At 40.0% G+C, this 24,235-nt stretch overlaps 1 protein-coding gene and 1 pseudogene across 4 annotated transcripts in view; both read left to right on the top strand.

Annotated features, from left to right (window-relative positions):
• Window positions 1–24,235, top strand: part of SPATA48 (spermatogenesis associated 48) — a 60,584-nt gene that overhangs the window by 15,483 nt on the left and 20,866 nt on the right. For all 4 annotated transcript variants that reach the window (XM_032305368.1, XM_032305369.1, XM_032305366.1 and 1 more), the window contains exons 3-5: window positions 14,702–14,778; window positions 20,890–21,028; window positions 22,928–22,995. In XM_032305368.1, coding sequence (XP_032161259.1) covers window positions 14,702–14,778; window positions 20,890–21,028; window positions 22,928–22,995 — 284 coding nt within the window. The remainder of the gene's footprint in view (window positions 1–14,701; window positions 14,779–20,889; window positions 21,029–22,927; window positions 22,996–24,235) is intronic.
• Window positions 12,393–13,356, top strand: LOC116569499 (annotated as a pseudogene).

The following is a 24,235-nucleotide window of genomic DNA, read 5'->3' on the forward strand; positions in this document are numbered from 1 at the left end:
GTGTGTGTGTGTGTGTGTGTGTGTGTATGTATGTGTATATATATATATATATATATATATATAGAGAGAGAGAGAGAGAGAGAGAGTCCCCCAAGGGAAAACAAAGAAAAGCAATGGTCAGGCTGGAATTAGTCGGTTCAACCAGGGTCTGTGAGCCTTGCACCATTGACGTTTTCAGCTGGATTCAGCTGGATCAATTCTTTGCCATGGGAGACCGTTGTGTGCAATGTAAGGTCACAGGCAACATTCTGGATGCTAGTAACATCCTTCCTGGTGGATGAAAGTCCCTCTCCGAAGCTAGACAACAGACAGCAACGTAAACCAAAAGAAAGTACAAAATAAAATTTTTTAAAAAATAAAGACATTAAGGAAGCAAAGGACATGGAGTATCAGCTGTTCCACCCACTTTTCTGCCTTGAACATATAAAAAATTGGACAAAATAAGAGAAATGATGGTTTCCAGACACTGGACAAAAGGTAGTGAAGGACTAGAATGTCTAAAGGAGGGAAAATAACCACGCAAACCCCGCGTTTCACCAACTTACTGCCCGGAGGCAGTTTCTGAGCCAGTCGTGGAAGCGAAGGCCATGCCTTCTTGAGTTGGGAAGACAGAAATTGGAGTTTGGGGCGCCCACGGCATCCGGGGTTTTAAGATTGGGGTTCCAGAAAGGAGGGAGTTGCGGAGCCAGTGCTCTGGAGAGCTGGGGAAGAGAGTGTGTGCGTCTGCGAACACTGATCTGTAGACTGACAAAAGGAAACTGCTGAAGTGGAGGAAGATGTTCTCTAGAGGACTGCACGAGCATGACCGTCCTCCGAGGCTTTAATGGGGCAGGGCATGGTCCAGGTCCCCACTTGTAGAACACAGGATGTCAGGCAAACTGTTTAGAAGGATATCATTATCGTAGTCAGGCTTAATCAGCCCTACTCTAATGGTTCCTATGGGCTTGCTTGAATAGGTTAAAAGAAGCCCTTCAAACACCCCCTGATTTTAATTACTTAACTTTGTGCTGGAAAAAAATCTACCACTATTTAAGAGTAAAACAAGTTTTAGCAAGCAATAACCTAAGATCCAAAATAGGTATTCCAAGGAAAATGACTTTTATGCCAAGAAGTAGGAAAATACCACCCAGAGTCAGGAGGAACAACAAATCATTATTACCATACCTGGAAGTGGTAGATACAAAGAAACAAGCAGACAAGGATGTGCAAACAGCTATTACAAATACGTTCTGTATGTTCGGATGGTAGAGGAAACCACAACCATGGAGATGGGGAAAATGTGTGATGTAAACAAGACTCAAGAGGACGTTAAGACATGAAAGACACAGTACCAAAATGGCATATAAATGGGTTTAGTTTTAGGAGCAGACCAGATACTGTAGGATAAAAGACCCGTGAAGTTGAAAACGTAGCAAGAACCATCCAAAATGAAATAGAAAGCAAATAAATAAAGTATCAGTTAGCTGCAGGATGATATCGAGCTGTTTAATATACCTGTAATTGGAGTCCCAGAAAAAAAGAAAGTGGTAAAAATGGACAAACCATGGCCAGTGTTGTTCCTAAATGATTATAAATCTACAGACGTAGGAAAATCAACAAGTGCCAAGCTGTATAAAGATAAAAGAAACTATGCACATAAATTATGGGAAACAATGATAAAAAGAACATCTTACAACAGCTAGAGGAAAAAATATATTATATACAGAGGAATACATATAAGAATGACACTGGGCTTGGGGCGCCTGGGTGGCTCAGTGGGTAAAGCCGCTGCCTTCGGCTCAGGTCATGATCTCAAGGTCCTGAGATCCAGCCCCACATCGGGCTCTCTGCTCAGCAGGGAGCCTGCTTCCCTTCCTCCCTCTGCCTCCCTCTCTGCCTACTTGTGATCTCTCTCTCTCTGTCAAATAAATAAATTAATTTTTAAAAAAAGAATGACACTGGGCTCTTGTCAGAATCTGTGTGTGCTGGAAGAATATGGAGACACGTATTTTAAATATCAGAAAACATTAATTGAGAGTACATTACCTAGTGGGGCACGTGGGTGGCTCAGGCCATTAAGCGTCCTACTCTTCTTGGTTTTGAATCAGGACATGATCAGGTCGTGAGATGGGGCCCACACGGGGCTCCAGGCTCAGCAGCAATCTTCCCGAGATGCTCCCGCTTCCGCTCCCTCTCGCTCCGCCCCTCTCCTACTTGTGCTCTCTCTCTCAAATAAATAAATGAATCTTAAAAAAAAAAAAATAGCATCACTAGTAAATTTCTAAAAGAAAGGCAGAGTAGATATTTTCAGGAAAATAAAGCTGAGGGACATATTGCCAACAGACCTGAAGGAGGTTCTTCAGACAAAAGAATATGGTGTACGTGGAAATTTGAGTTTATACAATGGGATGAAGCTGAGGTCAAGAGAAATGGTAACTATGTGGGTAAATAGAAAACACTGCCTTTCATTTTGAAATTCTTTAAAATATCATTGAGTGTTTAAGCCAACAATAGTAGCAATGTATTTTGGGGGTACAGCACATGCAGAGCTGAATTGTGCAACAATAGCACAAGGGAGGTCAGGATGAAAATAGACATATGCTATTATAATTTTCTACACTATTCATGAAGTGGTATACTATTATACTTTAAACCCTAGAATTAAAGATACATACGTCTTACAGTGACAGTAATAACAGAAGCCAATCAATCAATCAATCAATCATAGGCAATAAGCTAATGGGGGAGACAAAATGAAATTTAAAAAAGAAAAAAAAAAACCTCAAACAATACAAAAGAAAGTAACATAAAAAGGAAAAGAACAGAAGAAATAAACAGTAAATAAAACTATATTTAAACCAAGTTATGTCAGATGTTATGTTGGATACAATTTAATATAAGGAAATTGAAAGTCAGCAGTTTTTATGCTAGAGAAAAAAATTCCATACCCAATTATATGCTGACTGCAAGAAAACAATGTAAAATAGAAAAAGAAGAGTAAGATGGGAAGCCCTAAGTTGTTTTGTAGTTTCAGTGCAATCCAAATCAATATCTTAGCTGTATTTATGTGGAATTTGACAGGTTCTTTATAAAATAGATACAGAGAAGCAAAGAATCAGAAATAACCAAGAGTACTATTAACAAAAGGGAAAAAAAATCAATGGTCATTTAGACCAAAACTCTCAGCAAATGAGACTTAGAAGGGAACGTCTTCAATCTGATATAGGGCATCTATGAAAAACCTGAGGCTAAAGGAAATAATGTAAAAGACCGAATGTCTTTCCCTTAATATCAGGAAAAAGACAAACGTGCCTGCTATTACCACTGTCATTTTCCATTTAGTGGAGAGGATAGCTATTGCAGAAAGGCAAGAAAAAGAAATAGAAATCATAAATATTGGAAAGGAAGAAGTAATTCCAACTCATGTAGAGATGACATGATATTTAGGGCTTTGTTTTTTTTTTTTTTAAGATGTATTTTCTTGAAAGAGAGAAAGAGAGAGCATGAGCAGGAGGGGCAGAGGGGGAGGGAGAGAGGATTCCAAGCAGACTCTGTGGTCAGCATGAAGCCTGATGCGGGGCTTGATGTCATCATGACCCGAGCCTAAATCAAGAGTCAGATGCTTAATCCACTGTGCCACCTAGGTGCCCCTGACTGATCATATTTGTAAAAAGTCCTCAGAAATTTTCAAACCAAGTGTTAGAAATAATCAAATTTATCAGACGCAAAGGCTTATTGTTATTGTATAAAAATCAATTGTAATGTTACATATCAGAAGCAAACAACTGGAAAATGAAAGGTTAAAACATTCCATTAACAATAGTACCAAAAACCACACAAGATTTGATTTAAAACCATGCATTTTTTTTAACTGAAAACTTTGGTACATTACTGAGTGAAATAAATTAGCAAAGACCTAAATAAAAGAAAAATAAACTAGGTTCCTGGGTCAGAAGACTTGTTGCTGGATTACTATTTCTCCAACTGGCCTGGAGATTCAGTGCAAACCCTATCTAAAATTAAAACAACTGGAAATTCCAAGTGTGACAAGGATACAGAGCATTGGGATTCTAATGTCCTGTTGCCAGGGATGCAAAATGGTACAACGAGTTTGGAAACTCTTGAACACTGTTTAGATGGTGAACCTACACCTGTGCCGGCCGTAGACAGCCACTCCACGGCTAGCTATTTACCCGAGACAAATTTAAATACATGTCCACGTGAAAACTTGGACATAAACATGTTGAAAGCAGCTCTATTCGTGACAGTCTAAAAATGGAAACCAACTAAATGTTTATGTGCATGTGAAAGAGTGAACCGATGGTGGCCGATCCGTACAATGGAATAGTAGTCAGCAGTTAGATCGACCGTAGTGATGAGCCTTGAGACAAGACAAACTTCCAGAATCATTATACTGCATGAATACAGTCAGAAACAAAACATGACGTACCATGGATTCTATGTAGATGAAATTCTGAAAACGCAAACCAATAAGATGGACAAAAAATGGATCAGCTGTTGCCCTGGTCTGGGAGGAGAGGGAGACATGGATGGCAAAGGGGCATGAGGAAACTTTCAGCAAAATGTCAATGCTCTGAATCTGTTACAGTCGCTTCATGGTTGTACACGACTGCACAACCTCCTCGGACTGTATGTGGGAGTGGATGACATTCATTGCAAGTACACTACAACTCCGTACAATCTGTTTTCTGTTAAAGAGTGGTCTTATAAGCCACTTTAAGCCAGTGAGGTTGACAGTGTAGATAAAATGAACAAATGGTGTAAAAACACAACTTTCCAAAACTGACACAAGGAGAAAACCTCAGTGGACCTATGTCTGTGAAAATACTTTTGCGGATTATCATAACACTTTTTACAGAGGAAACACTAGGTGGAGGTAGTTTTACTAAGGAATAAAATCAAATGTTTAAGGGAGAAATCATATCATCATATCCAAATAATCCATTGGGGAAAATAGAGCTCTGTCACCAAAATGTAAACTATATTACAACAAAAAATTACAGTCTAATATGTCTACAAACAAACAAAACAATCCTTGGGAAATTTTACTAAGTTAAATTTGGCAATGTATTAAATAGATAATACATCATGATGAAATAGAGATCATCCCAGGATTGCAAAATTGGCTTACCATTCAGAAATCAATGCCTGTGATTTATTGTATTAACAGAATTTTAATATATCTATGTATATATATATAAATCATCTCAGTCAATGATTGAAGGCCAAAATACAAAAGAAATCATTTTTTCCAGTGTCTAGAAATTGAAAAATAAAATTATAAAAATACCACTATAGTAACATTTTTTTAAAGATTTTATTTATTTTTTTGACAGACAGAGATCACAGGCAGAGAGGCAGGCAGAGAGAGGGGGCAGAGAGGCTCCCTGTTGAGCAGAGAGCCGATGCGGGGCTCAGTCCCAGCTGGGATCATGACCTGAGCTGAAGGCAGAGGTTTTAACCCACTGAGCCACCCAGGAGCCCCTATAATAACATTTTTAAAAACTATAGTGTTAGGGAAAAAGTTAATAAAAAATGTTCAAAGATCTGCGCTGAAAACGATCTCAAAATGCTGAGACAAATAAAAGATCTAAATAAATTCAGACATAACGTTATTTTCATGGAGTGAAAAACTCAGTATTTTTTAAGATATCAATATTCAAATTAAGCTCCAAATAGTTGCAGTTCTTTCCCTACCATAATTCTGTGCCTTTTTAATACAAAGTTGCTTTTGTCTCTGAAATTTACATTAATTTACATCTTGAAAAAAGTAATGCGATAGGAAAGTGATTCTACCTGATTTGAAGACCCACAGCAATGCTGCACTAAGACAGTGTTGTTTTGGTGTAATAACAGAGAAATCAACTGAACAGAATTGAGAGTCCAGAAATAGACAGTTTTTACACAAAAGTAACAAGACGGTTCACTGGTTTACATGCAGTGTTTTCAACAAACAGTCTCTGAACAGCTGGACATGCATGTGGGAGGGAGCCCTGTACCCCTTTCTCATACCGTCACAGAAATTACTTTGTGCTGGCCATTGACCTGAAGGAAAAGCTAGCACGAAGAAAGTCCTACAACAAAATACAAGATAAAATATTTGCAGTTGGTGGGCAGAGTTTCTTACAGAGGACATCAAAATCACTATGTCTAGAAAAAAATTCATTCTGTCAACACTAAAGTCCTTTGTTCTTTGGACCACTGTTAAGGTAAAAGTGTGAGCCACAGACGGGAAGAAAGTGCCTGCAGCATCTGTCAAGATCTGTGGGGTAAGAACTCACACGACTTGATAGCAAAAATATTTTTTAATACCTCAAGACTGGAATAAATGTTTCACGAAAGAAGACATATAAATGTCCAACAGGCACATGAAAAGGTGTTCATTTTTAGTTGTGAAGGAAGTACAAATGTTAATCAAAATGGAATAGTACTGAGTACCGAAGAGAAAGACTAAAATTACGATGCTTGGAAACCATCAAGGAGCTAGTATGATGTAAAAAGAGAGGCAAAGAATTCTTTTTTTAATATGTGTATAATTTGAAATGTTTTTTCAAAGAAAAGAAAAAGATGCTTGACAACACCGTATGTTGGTGAGGACAGAAAGCAAATGGATTTCTCAAACCTTTGGCATACCTTATAAAGGGACACGCCTACACCGTGACCCGTTAATTCCATCTTTAAGTATTTACCCAATAAAATCAAAGTACATGTCCACGAAGAGACTTGTATAGGAACACTTGTATGTAGCAGCTCAATGAATATGTACACAAAAAATCCGTAGAAAAGAATATGGATTAACAGATCACGGAATGGAAAGTATTCAATAAAAAAGTGTAAACCAGAGCGTGAGAGAATCTTACCAATATTAAAAGCCAATATTAAGGGGCACCTGAGTAGCTCAGTCAGTTAAGCATCCAACTCTTGGTTTCAGCTCAGGTCATGATCTCAGGGTCATGAGATCAAGCCCGGCAATAGGATTTGCACCAAGTGGGCCGTCCACTGAACATTTTCTCTGTCCTTCTCCCTCTGTCCCTCCCCTCCCAAAAAATAAAATAAATCTTTTTTTATAAAGGCAATACTAATAAGCCAAAAAAAAAAAAGCCAGTTTCGAAAAAATACATAATTCTGATTCCAATTACATGAAGCCAGGAGCAGGCAAAGCTAAGTGTTAGTAATAGAACATGGAGTCGTGGCTGCCAATGGGGAGTGAAAATCAGCTGAGAGCAGAAATGAAGCATTTGGGGAGATGACAAAAATATTCTGTATTTCGACTGATATACTGGCTATATATATATATATATATATGTTTCTCATTTAAGTCAAAGTGATTGATTAAATTGTACAGTAAAAATCTATACCTTTTCCTGTATGTAAATGTCGCAATTCTAGAATTCAGGATTAGGAAGCTTCCTTTCAGAACTGTCAAAGAATGAGGTTTTTTTTTTTTTTTTCCCCACAAATTCTCCCTATCACCTCAGATATATTGAGGTGCTACAGATGTATCAAAGTGCTACACATATTTTAAAACCAATACTTAGCTGAGCTGAAAAGCAAAAGAAGAGAGAAGATGTAGTTTCCAGAAAGGAAGAGAAAATTCAGTTCTAAAAATGGTTGTGCCACTGAAATTACATTTTTCATGGGGGAAGCTTTGGGTAATAGTGACCCCAATATGCTGTGATGGGGACACTATAGATGTTTAATTCTCTTTTACATAATCCATAGATTCTGGACTATCTTGTGGCTTTAGTGTATAATACTCTCCTAGATTCATTCTGGACATCAGGTTAGAAGGATAGAAGCAAAATCAGAGAGGGACATCCTCCTCTTTCTAAGAACTTGTTCCAGAAAATGCACACGTCACTTTAAATGATGTTGGCTGAACTCAATATTGCACTAGCTGCAAAGGAATTGTGAAAGAATTATCTTTAATCTAAGGTCATGGGTCCAAATAAAAATGGGCTTTTTTTTTTTTTTAACTGTAGAAATGGGGAATGAACTGGTTTTGGCTGAAACCAAAGAGTATACAGGCTAGGATTTTAATACCTACATAAGAATGGGAGTCTCAGATCTCAGGATAGATATTTGGAATTGAGTTTTCTGTATAAATTCAGGTACCACAAAGGGCTATCTCAGCAATGAGCAAGAATTTGAACAAATCTTTACACACGGGTGGGAAGTTGGCTATCTGACCCAGACAATAAATTGGAAAATACCATATATCATCCATGAAGAAAAAGAAACTTTGTTCTGTACCATGGGGATACATGGATCACAATTTATTAGGACACATGTAGTGTGGGACTACCATATCCTAAAATTTAAAAAAAGAGAAGGAGGAGGGGGAGAAGGAGGAGGAGGAGGAGGAGAAAGAGGAGGAGGAGGAGGAGAAGAAGAAGAAAAGCTTTGTACCCAGAAAAAATAAGCAATGCTCCACAGCAACATTTCCACGAAGTGGCATTGACATGTAGCATCCCACAGAAAAAAAGCTATCTCTAGAAGAAACCACAGTCAAAATCATACTCTGCATGTGAAAAAAGTCTCTTGTGAGAAGGTGTCAGCAGACCAACATAAGGGGGCATCTTACCCAAGGGCCCTCAGATAATAGAGCCATCTGTATATGCATTAACTTTCATGAAACTGAATTTCTAAGGAAAGAACAAGACTTAAGGAAAAGAACAGGCAGATATGAAAAAGAAACAAAGCAAATTCTTTAAAATCAAGCATTTATCTTTAAAGAAATCATTAAATATTTTTGTTTCCTCTGTGGTGGAGTAAGCTCCTAAAAGACTAACCCTCCCACCAGTAACAACCCCAGACTCTGATGAAACACAAATCCACTGGGTCAAGACCTCCGGTGATTGAACAAAATCAGGTAAATTTCAGAGTTAAAACTTAGAGGATGAACTCAGGGTGATTTTCCCCTTGTGGCCTGAAGTTTGGCTATGTTCAGGCAACTGGAGTAGTTAAAATTTCAATAGAAATCTCTGTCTTTCTCACCTAAAGAGATGAAAGAATGGAGCATACACCAAGAATTAAAGGAAAGAACCCAAGAAGGGAGACAGTCAGGGAGGGAGCCAGAGTTCTACATATGAACTTAGCCCACATGTTTGGCTGATGTCTGTGCTCTCCTTGCTCAAAACAGATTCTGATCAGTCCTATCAAAGGCTAACAAGGTACTGATCTAAGATCTCGCTATTATCCAAAACACACTCAGGAATAATGCGGAATCCAGGGCCTCCTCAACATTAAAGGTACAATGTCCAACATAAAATCCAAAATTACTCAACATACAAAAAACCATGGAAAATGGGATAAGCTCACATGGGAACATGCTAGAGGCTAGAATTATCACACAGAGATTTTAATACAGCTATTGTAACTGTGCTTAGTGCCATAATGGAGAATATACTTATAATCATAAGACAGGAACTTTCATCAAAGAAATAGAATGCAAAAACAGAGCCAAAGAGAAATTTTAAAACTAAAATTTCAAAATCTTAAAATAGAAATGATATGGGATTACTTAGCATAAAGGATATGACAAGGAAAGTATGAAGGATTTAAAAGTAGAACTTGGAGAGGGTGGAAAAAAAAGGAACTATAAATAAATGAACAGAGTCCCAGGGACCCATGGAACAGTATGAAAAAGTTAAATACACTAATTGTAGTCCAAGAATAAAAGGGGAAGTAAAATGTAACAGAAAATAATATTTGAAGAAATAGTTACTGAAACGTCTCCAAATTTGATGCAAGATATACATTTACAGTTTTCAAGAGGCTTATTGAATTCCAAACAGTATAAACATTTTTCAAAAAGCCCAAGCATCAGATATTCAGGTTCAAAAGATACTAAGAAAATTTTGAAAGTAGCAAGAGAAAAGTAAGTTGAAACCTCACAGGCCTCTCATCAGACAAGAAGACAGTGGAGCAATGGAGCAAAATATTTACGGTCTGATAAAAAAAAAAAAGCGCCACACCAGAATACTATACCTAGAAACTCGAACTTTCAAAGACGAAGGCTGGGTTGGCCTTCTACTGAAGAAGAAATTGGCATAAATTTAGTGACTTAGACAGTACAAATTTATCATCTTAGACTTCTGGAGGTCAGAGCCAGAAATGGGTCTCGCCGAGCTGAAATCAAGGTGCTGGCAAGGTTGCATATCTTCTAGAGTCTGTCACGTGGAATCCGTGTCCTTGGAGTCTTCAGCCTCTGGCTCCTGGGCTTTGTCTTCATCCTCAGAGCCAGCGATGGTAGGTTGAGCTCTTCCCTCATCAGACGGACTCACTCTGACCTACTCTTCTGCTTTGACCTTCTACTTTTAGGGACCCTAGGATTACATTGTGCCCATGTGAGTGTCTAGGATGGTTTTCTTATTTTAAAGTCACTTGATTAACACTTTAAATCCATTGGCAACCTGAATTACCCTTTTCCGTATAAGCTAACAAATGCAATTTCCAGGGACTAGGATGTGGATATAACTGAGGGCCTGATTATATTGAACATATTAAAAAGCTATGTAAAGAAATTTGCAAGACAAGAAAAAACAAAGGCAGTAGATAGCCAGTGGAAATTCACTACAAGAAATCTTGGGTCTTTAAGATCATTTTTTCCTTTTCACTTCTTTAAAGTACATATAACTGTTTAAAACAAATATCTAACATTGTTCTCTGAAGCATATTAGGAATGTAGATATAGCTCATGTGACAGCTGTAAAATAAGGAATGACAGAGATGGGTGGTTGTAGTGTCTGCACATTTTATGTGAAGTGGTACAATGTTAACTCCAAGTCAACTGTGGAAAGTTAAAGACATTAATGAAACCTCTGAAACAAGACTGAAATGTGCCATAACTAGTTATTGTTAAGGAGACTATTTATGACATAACTGGTATTCTAAAAAAACCCCACTCATTTAAATAATCTAAAGAAGGCAGAAAAGAGGAGCAGAGACATAAGGACATAAAGACAGACAACTATAATGAAATGCTACATATAATCCTAATATATCAATTGTTACATTAAATCTTAATATACTAAACATTTGAATGGAAAGGCAGAGGTTATCAGAATGGATAAAAAAGCAAGACGTAACTATATGTGGATTTACAAGAGTTACACATTGAAGATGCAAATAGGCTGAAAGTAAATGAACACAAAACATATCAAGTGTATATGATATATTCACCATAGTGTTATGCTGGAGCATAAAACAAGTCTTCATATATTTAAATGTATTGAAATAATTCTACTTTTGTTCTTAAACTGCCACAGAGTTAAGTTAAAAATAAGTAACCATGAGATGTTTAGGAAAATATCAAATACTTTCACATTAAAAATCATACTTCTAAATAATCTGTATGTTAAAGAAGAAATCATAAAAAAATTAGAAAATGTTTTAAACTGAACAATGATAAAATTATTACCTATTAAATTTTGTATAATGCAGCTAAAATTCTACTAAAAAGAAAAAAAATTAGCCTTTTATGCTTATTTTAGGAAACCAGTAAGTTCTGAAAATTAAAGATTAATGATTAAGAAACTACCAGAATGGTTAAAGAAAAAGGACTAAAAAGATAAGAGTAAAAAATCAATGAAAAAAGGGAAAGATACAGGAGAGAAAACTTAGAGCCAAAAGTTATTTCTTTAAAAAGATCAATGAAAGTGATAGATATTTTATTAGTATAATCAAGAAAGAGAGAGATAACACATATTACCAACAGAGAAGATTAAAGAGTTTATTCCTGCTGATCCTAAAAGTAAAAAAGAAAATACTATAAACTATAGTATGCCAGTTCATTTAGCATCTTAAATTAAATGAACAAATTCCTTAAAAAGTATGACATCCTAAAATTGATACTAATGAAATAGGATATATGAATGCTCTCTATTTATTAAAGAAATTTAATTTTTCTGATCAAAAGTCTTCCCACACTGAAAATTGTAGGATCAGTTGATTTCACTGCTGAATTTTGTCAAACATTTTTGGAAGAAATCACATCAATCTAATATAAGTTATTTCAGAAAATAGAAGAAGGAACACTTTCTGAGTAGTTTTAGAAGTCCAACTTAACCTAATATTCCTGAACCAGACACAGAACTTTTAAAAAAAAGAGGAAATTACGTTATTCACATACAGAAACACAAAAATTATTGCAAAGTGTTAGTAAACCAAAACCAGTCATTTATAAGAAGGGCAATGTGTTATGATCAAGTGAGGTTTATCCCAGGAGTGAAAATATGTCTTTACCTTTCAAACATCCTTCAGTACAATTCATCCCACTAGTGACCATCAGCGTGTTCACTATGGTTAAGAGTGTCTTGGTTTGTCTCTCTCTCTTTTCTCCGCCCTCCCCGCCTTCAATTTTCTTGAATTCCACCTATGAGTGAGATCATATGACTGATAACTGTGCAGAATTGGGGAATAATGTAAGGCCTGCTGTGACTTTGCTAGGAGACCTAAATGAGGTCCTTGAGCAGCCTGTTGGAGAATCTGATGAAACACCATGGCAGTGTCCTCCAGAGAACAAGTGGTAGAAAACTTGGAGCGGACGGGTGTAGAGCAAGGTAGCTGCATCAGAGGAATCATGACAGTTCAAGATGGAAGGAACTTGCCTCTCTTCTCTGGTGTGCGAGTATGGAAGAGCGCCTCCTCCAGCCTGGGGATCATCACCAGTGGGCCGGAAGAGCACAGGAATCAGCTTCCCCCAAATCCCCGCCTAGGAATTATTACGCGGCTTTAGACCATGTTCAAGAACAACTCCCTGGAGACTGTACTGTGGTAAGAGAAGGAGCAGATCCTATGGCTGTGGGATGGACTCACTGTGCTTCAGAACCAACTTCCTCATCACAGGCTTGAGGCTGGTGCTTTTGGAACGATGGAAGTTGGGTTGGGATTTGCCAGTACAAGCTCTACTGTGGCTGAAGACAGAAACCCAGGGCAGTGGGTCATCTGGGTGGAAGGAGATGGTGACTTTGGGTTTTCTAGCATGGAGGTGGGAACTGTCTGATGGTACAACTTGCCAGTTGTACTTTTGGTGAGGATCAATGAGGGAATTCACTAAGGTTTCAATGCAGACACTTGGAACAGGATGTGGAAATTTGGAGATGCTAATGCAGTGCCCCGCAGCTGCCTGCCCCGCTTCCTGCCATTCTGTCTCCTGTGAAACCCACAGCAGGAGCAGGTTACAACTGCAGTTGGAGGCAAAAGTATCTTGTACAAAACCAGAAAAATCCCCAAATCACCGAGGCAGAGCTTGGCAGACACACAACTAAACCCTCTCTTACCAGTATTATGACTGAACCAGGAGCCACGTGGAAGGGTCAGGACTTTCCCTGGCTGACCTACTCTGATACGTAAAGATGCCAGGGAGTGATCTGGAGGAGTTTTCTCTTTCTCATAAGGCAGGACTTCATTTTCCACAGCAAAATTACGAAAATGTTAAAATCATTCACCAATAAAAAAATTAAAACCACTTCCAAATAAAATATATATATATATATATATATATATCACTCATCCTGCTAACAGAACCATGACAATGATTTCACTAGAGGTAGCCTTGGTGAAATTAAAAAAATATGTAACAACCAGGTTTCAACAGAGACTAGAAACAGGAAGAAGGAAGTGTGGTAAGCTGGAAAGTGCATAGGGTGAGAATGGGTGTTAGGGTTGAAGAGATGCTAATGTTAGGACACTTGGCGGGCAGAGCGAGAAAGTCTAGTATTTGTCTATGGGAGCTTCATAAGAGAATAAAATGAATCCACTGACAATAAAGAGAAAAATGGAGACTTGTCCAAATTGGTGAAAGTTATGAATTCTCAGACTGAAGAAGCATAGCATGTCATGAGCCAGATGAAAAAAGTAGAACTTCTCCTAAACAAATGTTCTTTGAAGGAAACCCAAGACAAATATCCTAAATCTTAGCAGAGGATGGGAGTGGGGGAACGTGGAGCCGACCATCCTTATCAGTGTCCTTCCAAAGCAATGACAACAGGCCAGAGGTCAATGAGATACACTTAGGTTATGACATAAACATTAGCATTAAACTAGAATTCTAAATCCATCCAGAACAGTACTGAAGGGTGAGGATGAGTTAGTTAACAACTGAGGTAGCAGAGGTTCATGTCTTTGAAAGAATATTGGAAACTAGAACTTCAGCCAAAGAGAATGGAACCAGGAATACAGGGCTAAAACCAAAAATGAATAGAATACACGAAGGAAAAGCTGGCAAAGAACCACTCATTTAAACAGATACTCTTTAAAGATAGTAATGGCAATGGTTATAATAATAAGTCATTTTAATTAAATGAGATGAAAGGTAGGAAGAGGGAAACATGGTAGACCTAATGTCCTATCTTCAGAAGACAAGACAAACAAGACATTTTAAGATGTTTGAATTGCATGGTGCTGAAAACATCATTTGCTAACATTTAAAATTCAAGACCTTTCTCCTAAAGAATTGATTTTCCGTTAACTTGAATACACAATTTGTCGATTTTAACTTAATTCCTGGGAGGTTATGTAGGGAATGTATATATCCAAAGCAACTGGGCAAAGTAGGGGAGCATTAAACCTGGCCACCCACAGGGTGCTAGGACAGGAGAAAAGTAGGGACAGAGGAACAAGAAACCACGTGCATAGAAAGTGTGAGCACTTCCCGTGTCTATCTGATCTCCTTTAACGCATTATTTGCCCCTTCTAGGAGGATGGGGAACCGCTTTTACAACCAGACAGAAAATACAGTTCAAAGGACTCATTTTACAAGTCCTCGACTCAAAAGTAAGCATTTTTCCCAGTAGAAGTTTGATTTAAAAATGTACTTCTAGGGGCGCCTGGGTGGTTCTGTCCGCTAAGCAGCCGACTCATGATTTTGGCTCAGGTCATGATCTCAGAGTCTTGAGATGGAGCCCCAAGTGTAGCTCTGCACTCAGTGGGGAGTCTGCTTGGGGCTCTCCCTCTCCTTCTCCCTTTTCTCCCTCTGCCCCTTCCCCTCCACATAAATAAATAAAACTTTTAAAAAATGGTAAAAACTAAAAAAAAAATTTTAAAAAGTATTTCTATGACATCTTTCATGACAGGTCCTCTCTGTGTCCACAGTGTCCGGGCTTCAGTGAGTCGTTCAGAGAACATCAAATGCAGATATTTACTCACTCACACTGATGGCTAAAATAAAGAGGTCAAGGGAGGGTCTTAAAGAAAATCTATGTCTGTTAGAAGAATAAGACCAAAGCACAAAGGAAATGGTCAGAGAGAGGAGGAGATAGGAGTATGGCATTGCAGAAAACCAATGCAGAGAAAGCCTGAAGGAGTTCATTTACTCAGTCAAAAACCATATTCAGTCCTTGCTGTGTGTCTATGCCCTGGGCTAGGAGTTCATCTGGGAATAAGGCAGACAAAGATCTCTGTTCTCAAAGTGCTATCATTCGAAAGGGAGATGGACGATAAGCACAAACGTAACATGTGAATAGCTCGTATCTTAGAAGGTGTTGAGTCTGTGGAAGCATTAAAGAGAAGAGGTGGAACGGAATGAGAGCATCGGAGTGCCCCCTGTAAGGGTGGGAGGCATCATTCGTGGAGGAGGTCGGGGGCGAGGGGGCTCCTCCCGTGATGGGATTTGAGAGAAGCTCAGAAAACAAATGGGAGTGACTTGCGGAACTCTGGAGTGACCATTTTCCAGGCAGAGGGAACCCAGAGTCAGGAGGAAGACCTGTGTTAGCAGTGTGCATAGGGTCGGGGATGAGCAAGGAACCGGGGTGTCTAGAACAGAGTACAGGAGGGGAATGAGGAAGAGAAGATGGGAAAAAGCAGAGACTGCCTGGAACCAGATGTCCAGGGGCACTTTAGGCAACTGTAAACGCCAGGGCTTTTTCACTTGAGGGAAGTGAAGGTTTAGCAGAGAAGTGGTAAGATCAGACTTGCAGAAAGCAACATGGTGGCCTCTGTGCTCCCAGCCAACCAGATGGGGCAGAAAGGGGAGGCCGACTGGGAGGGTACCGTGGGAATCTGTAGAGGTCAGGCAAGGACAGTTTGCTGGAGGTTGGCGGGAAACTATCGGCCACGGTTGGCTTCTAGATATATTTTGAAAGTAGAGTCAACACAACTTCCAGGTTGGAGGTAATGAGTGTCAAGGGAATAAGAGTCAAGAACAATCCAAGGGTTTGAACTAAAAGCCGGATGGCCTGAGGTTGCCATTCCTTTGACACAGTGACAGCAGGGGAATGGGTTTGGAGGGAAACGTCAAAAGTCCATTTTCAACCTGCTGAATACAAATATAAAGATGTTCACCAGACATTCAAGTGACTATGTCAAGCAGGTGGCGGGGTGTATGGGTCTGGGGTTTGGAAGAGCAGTCCGAGCCAGAGGAATAAGGGGAGGGGTCATGGCGTAGCAACACGTGTGAATTGGCACACATGTTAAGGGTGTTCAGGGAGGAGGGAGTGAAACTGTGCAAAGGGTCAAGAACGGTGAGCCCCGAGAAGAGATGATTGCAGCTGTCCAATGAACTCTGAAGTCAGCAGAGCAACACAGAGTGGAGAAGTGGGGGCAGGGGGGTGGCTGCCGTGAGCACAAGGGACAGACAATGTGTGTAGGTACCACAAAGCCCTTGATTCCCCCCAAAATCCTTCCCTCCCCGGGGGCCAAACCCAGCAGACGTGCCTCACATTTGGGCTTCATGGTTTCCTTTCACACCGATGGCACACCCATCACAAACAGAGTTCATGAAATTCACTTATGAATAGGTATTTTCCCAGAAGGTTTATAAAAATATAAAGAATATATGTGACATGTGTGATTACAATCAGAAGTTGTGCTTTTTCTCTCTCTCTCTCACTCTCTCTCTCTCTGCAAGTCTCCTTAGCAGGAGAAATCAACATCTGGAAACTTGTTGACCCAAATAATGCCAATTTGTGAATGAAAATGTCACTTACTAGCCCTTTCTCTTATGTTGTTTTGTGTATAAGAAATGTTCTGTGAAATATCCTGCCATTCTGTAAGCTTTGGGTTCGATCATCTGTACTTAGTTTGCAGGAAGTTGAAAATTAGGCACTTTTGAAAAGATTTTATTTATTTGAGAGAGCGAGAGAGCAGGAGTGGTGGGAGGGGCAGAGGGAGAGGGAGACGCAGACTCCCCACGGAGCAGGGATTTCCAACACAGGAGCTCCATCTCAGGACTCTGAGATCATGACCTCCGCCGAAGGCACGTGCTTAATGGACTGAGTCACCAGGTGCCTTGAAAATTAAGGCTTTTTAAGGAATTGTACTTCTTACCCATTTTGTGGCTGAGATGAGGGGAGAAGGAAATTCCATTTCAACATATACTTGGAGATTCTAAGGCAAAAATCATACAGCTTTTTTTCTGTAAACTGTCAATTTTTAATGAGGGATTATTTTCATTCTACCCCATATTTTGGAAGAAAAGATAACTAGTCAACAAAATGCATTATTAGGGTTATGGTGCCCTGCTGTCTGAAGTTCATGTCCCTTGGACAGAACAATCCACATAAACCACAGGCATTACAAGTCTGGATGTCAAGTTTGTACCCAAATCGCATGCCTTAGCTCCCCATTGTAAAACAACAGCAGAAGTATAGATAGCGACAATCATTTTACACAGTTCTCTTGGTTGGTGTGTTGGCAACAGCTTCTTGTTTTCCTTAGGAAGAGTGTCCCTTATGTGGGAGCCTTCGTTAACTCCAAGTGATGGGGTGAAAATATGTATCCCGTTAGAACAGGCTGCAGCTTTTTAGCATTCTTGAAAAACAAAAGACTATACAAATCTACACTATTTACCAAGCTGCAGTGCTTTGAGCAGTATTTAAAAAGAGAAATAAACTTCATTTACATTAAAAAAAAAAAAAAAAAGGACAGGAAGAAATACAGGGCATGGAGCTGGGTTTCAGAACCTTAGAGCAAGCTGAGCAAAGAGCTCCAGAGAAAGCACCCACACACCGTCTGGGGGCTGGTAGTGAGCCACTCCCCATCTCACCCTTCTCATCTTAAAAATGAAGGATTTTAACAAAATGGCTTCTCATTTCCTCTCCAGCTTTTGATTTCATTCCCTATCGTATTCTTATCTTGGTGTCTCTGAGAAAAAAATTCAGGGGTCATTTTAGAAATAGTTACTGAATTGGTTAAGTTGTGATGCTTTGCTCAGAATATAGGGATTTTTGACACAACAAAGTATGAAATCATGCTATTTGATAGTCTCATTTAAAACATCATATAAAAGTTTCCTTGGGGTGGGGGGAAACTTGGGTAACCTGTATGGAAAACTCCATAAAATATTCGTGAAATGCGTCAGAAGCTCAAACAGAGATGCGTCTTGTAAGATTTAACTCAATTCAGGTGAATTTCTTATGACAATACCATTCAGGTATTATGTCTGAAAATTGCACCATTTTAGGGGCCCCTTGGTGGCTGAGTCAGTTAAGCCTTTGGCTCAGGTCCTGTGATAGAGTCTGACATCTGGCTCTTTGCTCAGTGGGGGAGCCTGCTTCTCCCTCTGCCTGCTGCTCCCCCTGCTTGTTCTCTCTCTCTGTGACAAATAAATAAATAAATAAATAAAATCTTTAAAAAGAGAAAGAAGGAAAAATGCACCATTTAAGGTTTTGCTACAATTAAAAATATCTTATAAGAGTTAGTTTTTCTTTAGGACAGTAATTTCAGAGTGAGTGAGCTGAAAACATATGAACACATTGTGGGACCATCACTGTGCTACTTAGGTTCACAAATATTAACTTAATAAACCCTCACATCATTCCTATGCGGTAAATATGACTTTTATATGGTTTCTTATCCAGGCTTTTATCCCAAGCATAGTGCTAGAAATATAGGGATCGCTGAATAGGTATTTGTTGAGGGACTGGGATCACTGGTAATTATGTGTTTGCCAGCTGAGAAAAGTGGGGTTGTTTGGAAGGAGAAGTCTGGCTGACGGGGTAGAGTGGAGCATTCAGCATTTGCGGCAAGGCTGGGAGGGTACGGGCAGGATGCTGGGTGCCGGGGTTGGCTGTCTATCCATCTATCCTGTCGGGAAGCCGCCGCAGGAATAAGGGCTCTTCGGTTTTCCTTCAGGATCAAACTGGAGTCTGTTTAGAAGCACCTGTCGTGTGTGTGTGTGTCCAAAACAACATAACTTTCAAAACTTGAAATCCAAGATGGCTGGACTCCGGGTACCACGCTCCAGACTTTGATAATCAGGGTCCCTGCTGTGGGGCAGTGGGAATGGGACTCACTCTTCAGGGGCGGAGAATCCACTTCCGCGTCCTGACTTGGACCATCAGTAGTTGAGTGCCTTAAGCAAACAAATTTCATTTTCTAAGCCAGAGTTTGCTTATTTGTAAGTTAATGAATGGTTTTTCTGCCTTGCTGCGAAGGTCAAATCCATTTTTGTGTGCAAACTTACTATAAGACATATAATTCAGTGCATTGGTTTTCCATTGCCATGTGACTGATGACCACACTTTACCAACTTTAAGCCACATGACTGCAGTCAGAAGTCCAGGTGTGCCCCACCTGGGGTCAGTACCCAGCGTTTCTCGGGCTGGAATGAGAATGTCACCTGGGGCTGGGTCCTTGAGCTCTGGGAGTGATCGGATTCTTGGCAGAATTCAGTTCATTCCAGATGCTGGGCTCAGGAGGTGTTTCTTTTTCTTTCCTTTTCTTCCTTCCTTCCTTCCTCCCTCTTTCTTTCTTTCTTTTTGAGATTTTACTTATTTGTTTGAAAGAGAGAACAGGAACAGGGGGAGGGTCAGAGCGAGAGGGAGAAGCAAACTCCCCGCTGAGCTCAGAGCCCACCCTGGGGCTCAACCCCACTGATGTGGGAAACAGAGACACAAGAACAGTTATTAAATATCCTTACTATCCAGAGCCCACTGACTTCAAGTCCTTGAAACAGGCAGAGTGACCTCCCTCTAGGGACTCAACTGCCTCCACTTTAACAGTTTGCTAAGGGAAAAGGGGGGCCTGACCGCCCTCCACCCCCGTCCCAGCCAGGATCCTGTAAGTCTACTTTAACATATAAAAATTCCTTTGGAAACTTCCTTTATCTCTAAACCCTCCAAGATACATGTAGGCAATCATCCCCAATCACAAGGCCCACCGATATACATCTGAAGGGTCTCATAACTAAGGTTTTATTAGACAGTAATAAATGATCTTTTCCCAACCATAGCTACCCCTTCAAGGTCCTAGAAACCTTGCTTCCAAAATTCCTTAGAGTGTTATATCGTCCCTAAACCCCTCCCAACTTGCAAGCAAGCAATGGACCACTCACTCCTCACAACCCTGGGGCAGCAGCTCTTCCTGCCCACGGGTCCTGTCCCCGTGCTTTAATAAACCACCATTTTGCACCAAAGACATCTCAAGAATTCTTTTCTGGTCATCGGCTCCGGACCTCACCCCACCAATCCTCCCTTATATTCTAAACTTCATCACCAGGTCCCCTGGATCACGACCTGAACCGAAATCAAGAGTCAGATATTTAACCTACTGAGTCACCGAGGTGCCCCTCATTAGATGTTTCTTGAAGGACAGCTGCAAAGTGTCTACTGTGCCTTTGTCTCTTTTTAGGGCTCACCTCTTTGGGTCAGACCTCCTTAGGAGAATCCACATTTTGATGAACTCAAATTCAACCGATTAGGGACCTTAATTATATAGACACCACCCTTTGGCCATATAAAGTTGGCATACAGAGTATCACAGCTGTGATACCTTGTCATACTCCTTTGCTCAGCCCACACTGGAGGGAAGGTGGTTATACACGGTACGTACACCAGAGGGCAGGAGTCACAGGGATGCCCTAGAATTCCACCTGCCACACGGTATACAACACTCATACCATTTGAATAGATACTTTTCGTAAAATATCCTTATTTAATAATTTCACAGAGCCTATGAAGTTGTTCCTTGGGACAAGATGCTACCACCAAAACTCGATCCAGAGGAAACAACAGTGGAAAAAGCTGCTGACCTGATTTCACAGTGTTTTACACTGAAGAGATATGAAGGGACCCCAGCAATAACCCAGGTCAGCGATTAAGGACCTCGATTCCTTGTGCCTAATGCCTTTTCCCATATATATAAAGTTGCATTTTTGCAACAACGCATTTATTTCTAAATTGAAGCCCAAAACTTGACCTCTCATTTTATTGTAAGAAATATTGAAAGAACAGGTAAATACATACATTTATGGAATTGAAAGCACCGTAATCACAAAAAGTCATCAATGGCCTCAAATACTTTGATGTTACCTGTATTGGGCTTTTCAAACATTTATTTAAAGACTGCCTTTGTCTCAAAAGTCATTTGCAATGACCGTGTTTAATTTAAAAGTGCCCAAGGAGGACTGAGGGATGGAGAAATAGTTATGATTCCGTTAGAGAACCTGTGTTGAGAACAGTTCTTGAAATTGAATCTAACCTCTACATTCTGAGACAGAATGGGAAAACCCATGAATCATAGAGGTTTTATTTCTAGTGAAACAAAGCATAGTTGTCTCCAGAGATGCCTGTTTTCATTTTTATTTTATATTTTATTTCATTTTATTTTATTTTATTTTGAGAGAGAGGGCAGGGAGGGGCAGAGGGAGAGAGATAGAAGCAGGCTCTATGCTCAGGACCGTGCTCGACATGGGGCTCGATCTCTTGACCCTGAGATCATGACCTGAGCTGAAATCAAGAGTCGGATGATTAACCAACAGAGCCCCCCACAGGCAACCCTCTTTTTTCATTTCCAAACATTGAGAATTTAGCACATGAATTTCTGAATGTGCACCACAGCCAGGGTACTTTCCCTAACGTGTGAATCACTTCATATTCCTCCACCGATTAAAACCCATCACTTTCGAGAAAGTGAAATCCCTGTGCTTTGACAGGACATGTCCCCAGTTCTGTTACTTGCACTTGACCTCCTCAGCCTGATCCCCACTTTGGGTTCCTCCAGCTCCCCCAGCCCCGCCCTCCAAACAGTGCTCCTCTCCCTACCACAGTCCTCCCCCGCCCCAGGCTAAGTCCCCTGAATCCTTTGGGTCTTATGTCGGACCTCACGTTTGCCCTCTCAACCCTGACTCTGTGCTTGCAAAGCACCTCTTAACTTGCATTGAATCTCTCGCCCTTTTGCTCTGTTCCTCATCCCTTAGAAGTCTGACAAGCCCGGGACCACCTCTCATAACAACACTCTTTCCTACATAAAACACATAACAGTAAAGAAAATAATTACATAGAAATATGGTGCTAAACACGGACTCCTAAGAGGTTCGGAACCACAGGGTAAGAAGCCCACAAGATTTTGAAAAACTTTGTCAGCTTTTACAGAGCAAAATGGCAGCAACAGAGGGGGAAATGCGGCTCCAAGATAAAATCTTGGCACAGGATGTGCGCATCGAAATTAAACTCAGTCGGAGGACAGAAAACGTGTCTGGATTATTACAGCTGTTTTTAAGGATCTCTCAACTACTTAAAAATAGTTTTACATGTTTTGCAAATTGGTCACTTTTGAACATATTCTTTGGCATTTAGTTACACCAGAACCCAAAGTCCTTCCCAGCAAGATGAGGTTCAAAGCTCAGGGTATAGGCAGACCAGGAAAGGGAAGACCAGCCTGGGGCCGCCGAGGGTGGACCGAAAAGCAGTGAGTATAGGCTTTGGGATGAAAATCAAAATCATACCATCAATCCAAAGGAGGTGGGTGATGAGACAGATTCCAGCCCTGCAAAAACAAATGGAAACTAAGGGTCCGAGAGTAGAGACCAGGAGGGGCTCTGGGGCAAATCCCTGAGTTGCAAAGCAGGCTTGGGGAGTGCTTTCCGCTGGGAGCCTGGAGCTTGCCTGTGATGCTGTAGGGACAGTTAGCAGCCCTGTGGCTTCTAGACAAGACATGACAGTGACTTACACATTAAATATGTCATTCATTTTGCTGCTGATTTTAGGTGGTTGGTGGACTCTGGGACAGATTTCAAACAAGATCCTTCTCGACACCGGTCAAGCCCATTACTTTGTAAGTTTTATCCTCTTGTGTGCTCATCAGTAGATGTTTCCCTACCACAGTTCTCTCATTGATATGTCTGGTGCTCCCATCCATGGCTTATAAGAGGGGGTGAGGATCTCTCGGCTACTTAAAATATTTTTCCATCTTTGGAAAATTGGTCATTTTGAAACATATTCTTTGGCATTAAATTATGCCTGAACCCAAAGTCCTGGGATGGACCAATCCTCTGGTCCATCCCTGTGATGGGAAAGAGAACCCAATCCCATTCACTTGCTCAGTGTTGCCTGCTTTCTCTTATTTTCTCTTAACCTTCCTTACAATTTAGACTATGAATGGGGCATTTGGGTGGCTCAGTGGGTTATGTACCAGACTCTTGATTTTGGCTCAGGTCTTGATCTCAGTGTTCTGATATTGATCCCTGCTGTGTCAGGCTCCTGTGGAGTGTGGAGCCTGCTTAAGAATCTCTCTCTCTCCTTCTGCTCCTACCCCCACCACACACTGTCTCTCTCTCTCTCTCTCTCTTAAAAAAAAAAGAAAAGAAAAGAAAAGAAAACCAAGAATTTAAAATCATTTAAAAATAAGGAATGCCTTATGAATACGTTGATATGAAGAATTATAGTCTGAAATCCATGGACTCCAAGGGATTATAACTTTTTTATCAACTTTTGCATCAGATAGTTATTTTGTGTTTTATTTTATGCTAGAAACTGTGGTTTTATTATTAATCCTTCCATAAAAGTCATTTTGTGCATTTAGTTGTAAAAAATCTCTTGTTTCCGTCTTTGAAAATATCACTATTTCTCCCTATTTTTTGTTCTCACTACAATCCACAATCCGGGTTATCCTTTGTTTTTATGTTTTAAATTTATTTTTGAATATTTAGTATGTACGAAACATGCAAATAAGAATATGATGCAATCTGTGTATTCACTTCCCAGTTTTAGAAATAGAACATTACCAACATGATGGTGAGTCTCTCTGTGCTTCCTTAGGGATCACTAATATTCTGAATTTGACTTTTCATGTTTCATACATTGCTGTAAGACTTTAAAACATATGCATTCTTTTTAACCAAGATATGGCATTGTGTTCCATGGTTATAAACTCAATATAGTGGCATATATATGTGTGTGTTTGTGTGTGTGTGTATGTATGTATGTGTATATATATATATATATATGTGTGTGTGTGTGTGTGTGTGTGTGTGTGTGTTGAATGTTTTTGTTCAACGCTGTGTTTGTGAGATGCA

Source organism: Mustela erminea, chromosome 11, assembly GCF_009829155.1.
Source record: "Mustela erminea isolate mMusErm1 chromosome 11, mMusErm1.Pri, whole genome shotgun sequence".
Classification (NCBI taxonomy): Eukaryota; Metazoa; Chordata; class Mammalia; order Carnivora; family Mustelidae; genus Mustela; species Mustela erminea.